General features: G+C 35.8%; 1 protein-coding gene across 1 annotated transcript in view; it reads left to right on the top strand.

Moving 5' to 3' along the window:
* NBN (nibrin) overlaps positions 1 to 13,040 on the top strand; it is a 33,858-nt gene that overhangs the window by 7,879 nt on the left and 12,939 nt on the right. The window contains exons 3-8 of the mRNA XM_026691067.2: positions 1,208 to 1,356; positions 5,590 to 5,749; positions 7,494 to 7,597; positions 10,948 to 11,065; positions 11,573 to 11,763; positions 12,747 to 12,844. Of these exons, the coding sequence (XP_026546852.2) occupies positions 1,208 to 1,356; positions 5,590 to 5,749; positions 7,494 to 7,597; positions 10,948 to 11,065; positions 11,573 to 11,763; positions 12,747 to 12,844 (820 nt within the window). The remainder of the gene's footprint in view (positions 1 to 1,207; positions 1,357 to 5,589; positions 5,750 to 7,493; positions 7,598 to 10,947; positions 11,066 to 11,572; positions 11,764 to 12,746; positions 12,845 to 13,040) is intronic.

Genomic DNA, 13,040 nt, shown 5'->3' with positions numbered 1-13,040 from the left:
CCCATTCAAAAAGAAATAAGCAAAATCCATCTTCCAAAACAAATTTCTTTCTCTTTGCTGGTATAAGGGGGGAGGGTTTTGGACTCACCACATTCTTAAGGTCAGAGGAGTAGTTAGATAGTGAGGATTGTTTTGGCTAGATGACTTTCCTTTCAGTGGGAACAGAAGCTGTCCCTGCCGAGACCTGGAGGTAGAGATTGAAGACATCAAGCAACGTTGATTTATTTCTATTGAGAAATGTGACTTTTGTGGTGGGTTTCTAATTTACAATATGTGGTGTAATTCCGGTTTGTGTCAGATGCAGAATTACAACAGACTTTGCCAATTTGATGATTACCTAAATAAAAGAAATTTGTTTTAGAAGATGGATTTTGCTTATTTCTTTTTGAATGGGTTTCATCACTTGGAAACCTGACACTGTTAATACTAGAAGCAGATAAGATTAATTGTGCTTGCCTTATTTCTGATGTAAAGTATTTTATTGATTAATTGTTAAAGGAAAAAAGTGTTCCTATTCATCATCTACCTATTTTCAAGAAAAAAATATCCATTGTAGGTGAAGTAAAACTAAATTTTGATTAACTTGGATGATTTGCTTGGTTTTTTGTGTAATTTTTGTATTGTGTCATTTTCAAGTACTATTAAAGCAATTGAGATACTTGGGGTCCTTGGTGCTCTTTGAGCTTGGTTGTGTGTGGTTTTTTTTCACACTGATAATGTTTCATAATTTGGAAATGAAATGTCTACAAGAAAAAAAACAAGCTCAAAGAATACCAAGGACTCCACAACAAAAATAGTATTTTAATGACAACGAAATTGTAATATATATGTAGAACTTTTTTTTTCCTTTCATTCAGTTGTGTTAAATTCTTGAAGACTGCCTGGACAAATTCCTGCAGTTTGGTTGGCAAGACTTTTGGAAGTGTTTTGTCAATGCCTTCTTCCCAGGGCTAACAAAAAATAACGGGCCCAAGATCACTCAGATGGCAGAACTAGAAGTGATTCTCCCAGTTTTTAGCCTGATGCCTTTAACCACTACACAAAACTGGCTCTTGTATGAAAACCAATAAATACAAACCACATTAATGTGTAGTTTGAAGTTTTAATGATGTAAGGATTTTTTAAAATAGGAGGGGGTATAGCTAGTACAGCGAATAGGCTTGCTGTCTTTGAACTTTAAATGCTGTGAGCTTTTTTGTATTTTCAGAGTCAATCTTCATCATTTCCTGAATTAACTTTAAAAGACACTTCAAAATATGGTACCTTTGTTAATGGAGAAAAGCTACAGAATGGTAATACCGTAACATTAAATACTGGTGACAGAATCACTTTTGGAGTCTTTGAAAGCAAATACAGGTATGATAGATTTGTGCTAACCTTGAAACAGTTAAAGGGAAATGTATGAGTTTGCTGTGTATTTCACACATGATAGATTATGGTCATGGATGAAATAAATGTATAACACAAAATGTTCATGACTTTGAAGCTTATAGAGGACTGAAATTAATTGATAAAAAGAAACATTCAGTATTCCAATTCATTTAACTTAGATAAAAAATTGTAACACTACATAGTTTATCGTATTTTTTGGACTATAAGATGCACTTTTTCCACCCCCGAAGGTGCTGAAGCCCTGCCCACCCACCGGCCCCTACCCTTTGGCCTCTGCCTCCCAGCAATTTGCCTCCTTGCAGCAAAGAGCAAACAGCCTGGTCAGCTTCAGCACAGCCTGATTAGCACAAGCAGCTGATTGTTGGTTGGATCGGCCTCCCGATGATCAGCTGTTTCAGGCTGCAGGGATTGCCTATTGACACCTCCGCGTGCCCCATTTTTGGTGTCTGCACCCTGTTTTCAGCCTCCACACATCCCATTTTTCACCCGATCCAATCTCCCCTACCAGGAATAGGCCGAAAATGGGGCACACGGAGGCCGAAAATGGGGTGTGCGGAGGCCGAAAATGGGGTGTGCGGAGGCTGAAAATGGGATGTGGATGCCGAAAATGGGCTGCGCGGAGGCGGCAATAGGCTATGGCAATCCCTGCAGCCATAAACAGCTGATCACCGGGAGCCCGATCCAACTGACAATCAGCTGCTTGTGCTTATCAGGATGTGCTGAGGCTGAAAAAGGGTGTTGGCTGTTTGCTGCACAGGCAGAGGCAGATTTTTTTTCTTGTTTTCCTCCCCAAAAGCTAGGTGTGCCTTATACTTTGGAGTGTCTTATACTCCAAAAAATATGACTTAGAAGCATATCTACAGATTCAGCATATCTTTTTTTTTTTTGAAAAAAGTTTTATTGATTTTAACAACGAACAAAGACACATAAAACATAAGACATAAAACATAAAAGCATCATCCTCCTTCATGAATTTACAGACAGTGTATCGGTTGGTTTACCACTCCTTTTTGTGCATCCATTTCATAATCTCCATTGTAGTTGTATTGCATAATAGCTCATATTATCAATCAACAATTATATAACCTGATATCATTATTAAACAATCATTTGACTACAATTTTATTAATTCATACTTTAACGAGATAACTATAGTTTACTTAATTTATTTTATAGCAAATCATAAAGTCATACCAAGTCTATCTTAATAAAATTTTATAAAGATACTATCAAAAAAAAAAGTTTAGATTCATTATTTCCTTAGTTTCTAAATATTCTATTATTATGTTTTATTATCTAGCCATTGATAAAAAAGGTCCCAAACTTCATAGAATTGTTTATCTTCTTGTTCTCTAATTTCAAATGTCAATCTACTCATTTCAGCACATTCCAATATTTTCTTAATAATTTCTTCCTCTAATGGTATTTTCTCACTCTTCCAATTTTTAGCAAATACAATCCTAGCCGCTGTTAATACATTTACAATCAAATACTTCAAATTTTTATTATGTGTATCATTACTTTTTATTATATGTATCATTACTTTTGCCGTTTGCATATAATATATGGCTTCTATTGCTTGGATAAATTTTCTGGCAAAGCCCATCTGTTCCAGTAATAATAACATAAATCTCCAATTCACTTTATCAAATGCCTTTTGGGCATCTAGGAATATCAAAGCCATTTGTTTTTCAGGATGCGCCTCATAATATTCCAAAGTGTCCAGAATTACCCTCATATTGTCTTTAATTTGTCTCTTTGGTAAGAATCCATTCTGATCAGGATGAATAAAATTATTTAAGTATTTTTTTAGCCTTTCTGCCAAAATTGAGGCAAAGATTTTATAGTCTGCATTCAATAAGGAAATAGGTCTGTAGTTCTTAATTTGTAATGGATCGGCCCCTTCTTTTGGAATAAGTGTGATATAAGCTTCTGACCATGTTTTAAGTATTTTCTTATTTAACATAACTTCGTTCATGACTTCTAGCAGTGGAATGCTCAACGATTCTTGTAGTGTTTTATAAAATTCTGCCGGAAGCCCGTCTGGACCTGGTGCTTTCCCATTATTCTGTCTGTTGAATGCTTCGGTTAGTTCCATCATTGTTATAGTACTTTCTAACATTTTTTTCAGTCTCTTCAGGTATCTTAGGTAGATTAGCTTTTTGTAAATACTGTTTAATTTTTCCCTCATCAAGATCCTCCTGTTTATATAGTTGTCCATAAAAGTCTCGGATAATTGCCTTTTTCTCTTTATTACCATAACACATTTGGCCTTGATCATCTATTAACTCTAATATTTTCCTTGATTCTTTCTCCTTTCTCAGTTTATATGCTAACCATCTACCTGGCCTATTTACATCTTCAAAATAGTTCTGTTTAGCACTTCTGATTTTTTGTGCCAGTTCTTCTTTCTCTACCTGGCCCATTTTATGTTTGATTATGTCCATTTTAAGTTTAATATCTTTTTTCTGTGGCATTTTCTGTAATTCTTTTTCCAGTTTTTTGTAGTCATCTTCTAGAGCTTTAATATTCAGCATATCTTATTGCCAAATAAGCGTTAAAGCTTTAGTTTAGTAGAAAATGTGTCTCAGTGAATTCAAGAAATCATCAGTGAATTTGGCTGTTTTGAACAAGTTTACATTTGTCTCTAATCTTCCTTTTAAGGATATATTATGGAGGAAGTGGAGACTTCCAACTGCAGACAGTCTTAGAGGAAGTATATTAGGGTTGTCAAACTCATACTGTCATGGCGTCGTCACGTGACATATCGGGTCTTTTTTCCGCTTATTAAACCAGGTGGGCATGGGGCCAGCATGTGATGCATGTGGCAGCCAGGCCATGAGTTAGTTATCCCTGAAGTAAATTGCTTGGGCCTTTGGCAATCAGGGTTCAAGCTGGGATACACCACATTATGTTGGTCACTGTTGAGGATGACTTATGGAGTGACCAGTATGGGGAGAGTGCAGCTCTGTTGATCCTTCTTGAGCTCTCAGCAGATTTCAATACTATTAATCCTAGTATCCTCTTGGAGTGTCTCCAAGGGATTGGAGTGGTTGGCACTGTCTTACAGTGGTTCTCCTCCTTTCTGAAGGGGCGATTTCAGCTTGTATTGAGGGAGGAGAAATCTGCCCTGAAACATCTATCTTGTGAGTGCTTCTATCTTCTATCCACTTCTTTTTAATATTAGGGGAGGTCATTTGCCAGCACAAAGTTAGATTTCAAGCTATACATCACACCTCAGAGCCAACAGAGCCATAATTGAAGTGCTGGACAAGTGCCTAGAGAATGTCAGGGTTCGGTGGAGGAAGAGCATATTCCAATTGAATCCTTCAGAGGCAGAGTGACTTTAGGTTTGTGTACTTAACAGTTCCATGATTGACTCTGAACGGTTTCTATTCCCTTGTTCAGAAATGGTCCACAATTTAGGAGTTCTCCTAGAACCGTGATGGCGAACCTATGGCACGCATGCCAGAGATGCTGCACACAGCCCTCTCTCTGGGCATGTGAGCCGTCGCCCCAGCTCAGCCCCACATGTGTGCGTGCCTCCTGCCGGCCAGCTAGTCTTTGGTTCTCTTCTGCGGTTGCGTGGGGCACCTGTGTGGGGTGTAGGACGCATATGTGGGGGATGCACACCTGTTGCATTTTGACAGTGTGCGCATGCGCTCTGGGCACTCGGTGCTGAAAAGGTTAGCCATCACTGTCCTAGAATCACAGTTCCTGCTTTAAAAAGGTGTTACCAAGACGGTGTTTGCAGCTATATTTTGCTTGCCAGTTGCAGCATTCTTGGGATGGGAGAGAGTCCTTCTCACAGTGGCTTATACCCTAGTCAATTCCTGTTTTAATTATTGTGACTTATACATGTGTCTGCCCTGAAGAGCATTCAGAAACTACAGTTATATAGCATGTATTATCCTAGGCTATGATGGATGAATCTTGATATTCTTGGATTAACCCACAGCTTTGGGAGCTGCATTGATTGTCACTTGACTTAAGTGTTCTATTTAAGCTATTGATTGTCACCTTTAAGGCCATATCTGATTCTGTATGTGGACCACCTTCTCCTTGTTTCATTTTCTTGTCCAAACACATCAAACAGGGTCAACTCCTTTAGGTCCTAAGACTCCCACTACTGTGCTAAGAAATGGTGAGCTGTTTGGCATTATTTATAATCATATTCTGTTTTATTGTATTTTGCAGAGTAGAATATGAACCACTGGTAGTGTGTTCTTCATGCTTAGATGTTTTGCAGAAAAATATTTTAAATAAAAATATTCTTCAGCTGGGTGGCCATGTAGTGAATGAGTGGAACGAAGACTGTACCCATCTTGTTATGGTTCTAGTTAAAGTTACTGTGAAGGTGAGTAACTAAATGGAAGCATCCCAGCAATGGGCACCGGAAGGATAGATGCGGGGAAATGTTTTATTTCCACTCTTACACAAGGTTTTTTAGGAAGTAAGTCCCATTAGTCCATTTGTTCACAGGAGTATAGGCTTGGATGCCTTTTAATACATTTACTTACTTACTTACTTACTTACTTACTTACTTACTTACTTACTTACTTACTTACTTACAGTATATGGCTAGTAATACAGCAAGGAAAAGAAAAGGAATATAATATTTATGGCGACAGTACAGCTGTCATTCTTCCTTATTTAATAAATGATTTATTTGGGTGAATAATATTAAGATATATTGATATTTCAATGTTAAAAATATAATTAACAATATAAACCTTTTCAATGAAGAAATCGTAGAGAAGGTCAGATTATATTGGATCAGCCAAGATAAATGCACAGGGTATAAGGCAATGAGTGATTCATACATATGTAGAAGTTGAAGAAGTGATTGGGATAAGATAGTTAACAGAGTCGCACAGAAACGTCTGGGGGACGGGGAGTGTCAACATTTTCAATTAATTTCAACTAATAATTTCAATCAACTAGGGATATAACCAAGAACTACGTGTATTCTAATTCAGGGGTCGCCAACCTTTTGGACCTCAGGGACCACCAAACTCATAATTTTAAATCCCGCAGACCACTAATATGGATTTTGACTGATGGTGGCTTGCTGACATCGGTGGGAAAGTCGGTCCCATATTCCAGAGCTGCGCTAGTCACAGGACTGGCCCTTTGGTCATGCTGGAACAGCTGCTCCTCCACCCGGGTGCACCAGCCTGCCATGGACTGGAGGAGCTGCTTCGGGATGACCAAACGGCCAGTCCTGTGACTACTGCAGCTCTGGAATATGGGACTGACTTTCCCACCAATGTCAGCAAGCCACCCCGGGGTGGATTTCCCTCCCACACCATTGGTCTTATCTTCCAGTTCCAGCTCATGTGGCTCTACTCAAGGTAAGGTTTGTGCTTGGCCGAAGGGTGGGGGCCAGCAGGTTGGCAGGCCATTTGGGCAGCGCAGCCTTGTGTTCCCGTGCAGCCTGGATTAATTACGGACCACCAAAATTTTCTCACGACCCACTAGTGGTCCCTGGCCCACTAGTTGGCGACCACTGTTCTAATTCGAATCATACTTGTTTGCATAAAAATGTTTTCCAGAATTTTTTTTGGAAAATGTTCCAATTCAAACTTTTCCAGAAAACCCACATATTTAATAGTCACAACTGAAAGTATAGGTAGTCCTTGTTTAAACAACAGCCTAGTTTAGCAACTGTTTGCTGTTATGACGTTGCAAAAAAACTGTAAAGCAAAGAAACTCTGAACTAAGATCTTAAACCAGTGGCGATTGCAAGCAACGCTTTGTTTAATGACTGAGTTGCCTGTCTCAATTATAGTTGCTAAACAAAGACTACTTTATATTAATGGGAATCCTTTTGTAGAAGGATTAGTTGCTATATATTGTAAAAATAAGATACTGACTGTAGAAAATAATAAAACAATGCAAACTGTTGTACAGTGATTATAGAATTTTATTATAGGACTTCTGTTCCTTTTGTACGGAAATCTCAGTTTGAAATATAATCAGTGAATAAGTTTACAAACAGAATGGTTTGTACTAGGCTGAGGAACCTGAATTAAGATCCCAGAGATTACATGTTTTGTATCACTATGAATTATTATTATAATTTCCCACTTTTGTTGTAGACAATATGTGCACTGATTTGTGGTCGACCAATTATGAAGCCGGAATATTTTGATGAATTAATCAAAGCCATTCAAGCAAAGCAACAGTTACCACTGCCTGAAAGGTAAAAAGTTCTAAGATACATCCCCATTTTAAAAAAGTTTTAATGTTTCATTTTATAATAATCTACCAATTAACAATTGCTGAGGTTACATTCGCTTTCTAAACTACTGAAGTATGCCTTGATTAAATGTAATTATCCAAGGTACATTAATCATGTGCTATAAATGCTACTTCTATTATTATTTCATAAGAAAATACCTTGCGTTCTCCTTTTGATTATTTATGGCCTTGTGCTACTGAATGGCATTCTTTCTGCAATTCAGTATCTAGGCAAGGAATAATAATGGATAAAAGTACTAATTTAAACAATAGGCGGATCAATAATGAGACAATGGTATCCAGCTCCATATGTATCCTAGTATCTTTTAAGGATTAAAAGTCCAAAAAGCCCAGTTTCTTATATCAATGAAACTCTGTATTTGATAAACCTCAGATGATGAAAGTTCTACAAATCTAGGGTTAGTGAACGATATAATCTTAATGGTGATGGAAGATGAACTTATCACAGGTTTTTGTTTCTGGGTTTTGCCAAAGCAAAGAAATATTTCAATCTTGTAGACCCAATTTTAGTCTGGATTATCCTAATGAATGAATTAAATTGGGAGACAAGCAAGGACGATAGCAAGTTCTTACTTGTCTTGATTTTTAAGCAAGTTTTAATACCATTGAGAATTATATATTTCTGGACTGTCCTTAAATTTGAGGTAGACAACATGAGAATAGGGTGATTTACTTCTATATTTCATTTTCATTCCAGAAAATACTTTTGTAAATTGAGGATTGACCAGTTGTCTGGCATATGTACGTCCTGCAGAGTTTCATCCTGATTTTAAAGAAACAGATTTTAAAAAAATAATAATCTCCAAAACAGACCACATCAATTAAAAAAGATAGGCTCTGCTCTCAATTTAGAACCTAAGTATATCCTTTGATGAACGTCCTCTTTTAATTGACATTATTGAAAGCAATATCCAGAGCTACAGACATGTAATTTTAATCTATTATATCTGAAAGCACTACAAAATTCTTAGCGTGTAAGGTGTAAACATATCTCCAGGAGGCACAATAAAAATAGCTCTGAGTTGCCTGGATTGTATTTTAGTGTGTTCATACTAACCTGCCCTATTACAGATTTCAGAATGTTACTCAGCTATTATACTCAATTCCAACAGAAAAAAAGGCTGAATATCACCTATTTATTAATAACAGTTCTTTCTATAACTCCCAGTCAGTACTTCATGGAAACAGAAAGATTCCTCATATTACACGCTATAATTGTCCACTGAGAAAGTAACAGTACCTGCAAAACAATTTGATTGATATTCTTGAATGTTGTGAGAAGTCAAAAGACACAGCTTGTACTATCATTCTCTTTCTGGGTGAAGGTTATATTGAACAAAGGGTGCATAATGTTTTGAGGACTAAATATTATGCTTTCCTTCCTACAATTTCTTTTAAAGTGCTCTGAAAAAGACTGTTCTACTAGTAATTGAAATGGTCTGATCTGGAAAAGGACTGTTACAGTATAAACTTCTTATTACAGTTAAAACTATGTTTCAAAGTTGGGTCAATTAAACAGAATTGTCCATTCGGATGAGAGAATGCTTCCAATGAGGTTGGAATGGCTGAAGATGGGTTCATGGGATTTAAAAGTTACAACATTTGACTTTGCAAACTTCTACTTATCAGGCAGCCTCAGATGACAGCATCTGGCTGATCTCGTCTGGACTTAAAAGCAAAATAGGATTAACCCTGGTTAGACTGGTATGGAAGATAAGCAGATAATAACAGGCTAGACTGGAAAATTGAAGAATGTCCTGGAAAAATGCAGTGACAAAACATTTTTGCATTGCTGCCAAGTGTAATCATTGGGAGTCTAGATCAACCATAGAACATGTTTAACTATTTCACAGAAAGATGATCACAGTTTTTCTGTCTTAAATCTTTACAGGACTTCCATAAAATAGTCATTATCTATACCTATATTCTCCCATTTTTTCTTTATGAGTACCATTACATAATTAAAACATTTTTCCTGGCCATTACACAAACCACATTAGAAATATATATTTCCTTTGTCATTTGCACTCATTTCTTCTTACAGGCTGGATACAACTCATCTTAATATAGAATTTAATTTGCAGTGTATATATTACATTTATGATACAGGGCTATGTGTACTTTTGGGAGGCAACCAGGTATTTTCAATTATTATAAGAATATCATTGACTTAATTTCATTAAGTTGTTATAGAGATCTCTATGGTAATATCTTCAAGATAGTGTAAGCCTTAAAGATAGCTACACTAACAAAGATTTTAAATACTACTTTATAATTTTTTTTGTGGAGTAAATAATATTCTCTAAAATATGAATTTCAATATATATTAACCAATATATTATCAGCAGAAAAACTCCTCTGAATTTAAACATTACAATTTGGTCAGATTTGATAATTAAAACTGAAATGAATATTATCACTACAGAGGAGTTCATATTTAACATTTCAACATCACATACCTTTTTTGGATCCATCAACTTTTCCTCTGATAAATGGTATGCTGTGGTCAAATCAAATCCCTAATAGTATAACGATGAAGACATTGACTTCTAGTTCACCATTAGCCATAGAAAAATCCTGGATAATTTTTGAGACAATCACATTCTCCCAGTCTAACCTATCTCAGAATGTTTTAATTGCAGAAAAATTGAGCTCCTGGAGAAAAGTGGGATACAAAGTAGTCCTCATGTTATGACTGTAGTTGAGCTCGAAATTACCATCTTACGTTGTACCAGTGGTTAAATAAGTCACCACATGACTTTGCCTGATTTTTATGACCTTTTTAATGACGTAAATGAATCACCGCAGTCACCTCAAGTCACTCAGTGGTGAGATGGATGACATACAAATTTAATAAATAATAAATATGCAAATATCATGGTGGTTATGCAAATCCATTGTATGCAATTGGTATTCTTTGCTGGGAACTGGAAATAATCGGAGGATTACTTCATAACTGAGTCATAAGTAGTCCTGGGAAGATTCATTGTAACTTGGAACAGTGACTAAATAACAGGTCATAAATCAAGGAATACTGTGAATCTAATAAATACTTTTGGATATACAAATACTTGATGGGGAGTAATAATCTTTGTGTTCATCCAAGGCTTGCTTTAAGAACACGCCCAAGACAAAGGACGGTGCTAAATAAAATCTCAGTCTGGAATGTAATACATCCTTCTGAGATAGTGAAAAGAAAATGTGTTCTAAGGGAAAAGCTATTTCATTTTAAAGAAAATCTTTCTTTATAAATAAGTTATGAAATTTTATAAGAGTTTCCTTTGTTTTTAGATTTTTTCCAAAAGTTGATGAACCAAGTATTGAGAATGAAAATATAGATCTCATCAAATGTCCTAGAAGAAGAACTATTTTCAGAGGAAAAAAATTTATGTTTCTAACAGCTAAGCAGGTAAAAATTTCTGTTGCTAAATGAGACAATTGTTAAGTGAGATTTGTTCCACTTTACAACCTTTCTGGTCACACTTGTTAAATAAATCACTGCTGTTGTTAATTTAGTATTAAGTGATTATTAAGTCAATCTGGCTTCCCCATTGACTTTGCTTGACAGAAAGTTGCAAACGGTGATCACATGACCCTGGGAACACTGCAACGGTCATAAATATGAACCAGTTGCCAAGCATCCAAATTTTGATCATGTGACCATAGGGCTGCTACAATCATTGTAAATGTGAAAAACAGTTGCAAGTCACTTTTTTTAGTGCCGTTGTAACTTCGATTGTTCACTAGATGAATGGTTGTACATCGAGCACTTAACTGTACTTAACATTTGTTTATTGCAACTTAGAGAGGCCTCTTTGTTGTTCTGTTTAATTTTTGAAATGACTGGTGTATTTATATAGATTTAAAAATTACACATTAATACCAGCTCAGTTCTTTACATTTAATTTCATTCTAGCATGCAAAATTGAGTTCAGCAATTAAGCTTGGAGGAGGAGAAGCAAGACTGTTGACTGACAAAACAGAAGCTGCTGCTGCTTTAGTAACATCTAACACTTGTGTCATTGAAGTAGGATCTACAAACTCCCAACTATCAATTTCTACCTTGGACAAAAAATGGATTGATAATATCACAGCTGTCTTGCAAAGGTGTAGCTTACTGTTTATAATTTAAACAACTGCTGAGTCATCACCATTTTGCAATATGATGCAAAATTGAAAACATAAAGGAGATATTCATCTTACAGCATAGTTTATTGTGCAAGAAAGTACTATTTGAATTTGATTAAGAGATTTTTTTTTATTATTTCATCACATAATTTGCTCCGAGGATTCTAGATTAACTTTTGCTGTACTTAGTAGGAATTCTGAAAGTTTTTGCTATGTAATCCACCATCAGTTGTACAGTGAAATGTATTTTTACAGAATAAAATTTTGAAATATTTTAAAATAAACTTTCAATATGACACATAGGCTTGACATTGTAAGGTTCCATGTAACATACTAAGGTTCCTGTAGCTTCCAAAACCTGAACATATGTATTAATTTACTATCAAGGCTTTGGATATAATTGTCCAATGTGAAATAGTAAAAAAAAAAACATAATTGGTTGATTAAAAGAAAAGGCCATGGTGGCGCAATGGTTAGAATGTAGTCCTGCAGGACTAACTCATTGCTTACTCCAGGAGTTCAATTCTGATCCACTCAAGGTTGACTCAGCCTTCCATCCTTCCGAGGTCGGTAAAATGAGGACCCAGATCCATTGTGGGGGCTGACTCTAAACCACTTAGAGAAGGATGTAAAGCACTATGAAGCAGTATGTAAGTCTAAGTGCTATTGTTGTTAAGGGATTGACCAATTATAGGAAATCATGTTTAATTTTTTCATGAGAACGCTTAGGTACTAAAAACTGGCACAGTTGTGGATTGTAGACTTAAAACTAAACATTAAAAAAAAATGAATTGATTCCCTGTATTTCAAGAAAGCATTTTAAAGAGTAGGGAAAAGATCTAGCAACCTACTTGAATATTTTTGTGCTACCCTGAATTCTGTGTGGAAGTCTGTTTTTAAATGTTTTTCTGGATATTTTAGATGAATGATACTTTTTTGATAACACATTTTATTTCTGTTAGGAAGAATTATAGAACAATCTCAGAGGCAGAAATTGGTTTAGCAGTTATTTTTGCATCTACAGAAAAATACTGTAATCCTCAAATTTCACCCAGTGGAGGTAACCAAAGTACTTTTTTCCACATTGTTTTTTCTTTTCTTAAGTCTTTTGTTTAAGAAATTGATATTTAGTCAATAACACTAGGATAACTGTTTACCTGTATTATTCAATTGCAGCTTGGTTTTATTTTTAAATAATGTATTGTATGAAAGTAATTCCCCCCCCTCCCCCCAAAAAAATAATTGTCTTTCTCTCT

This window comes from Notechis scutatus, chromosome 3 (genome assembly GCF_049901735.1).
Source record: "Notechis scutatus isolate UNSWTSFEM ecotype Mainland chromosome 3, rNotScu1.2, whole genome shotgun sequence".
NCBI lineage: Eukaryota > Metazoa > Chordata > Lepidosauria > Squamata > Elapidae > Notechis > Notechis scutatus.
Note: the sequence above shows the minus strand (reverse complement) of the source record. Positions and strands in the feature narration are given on the sequence as shown.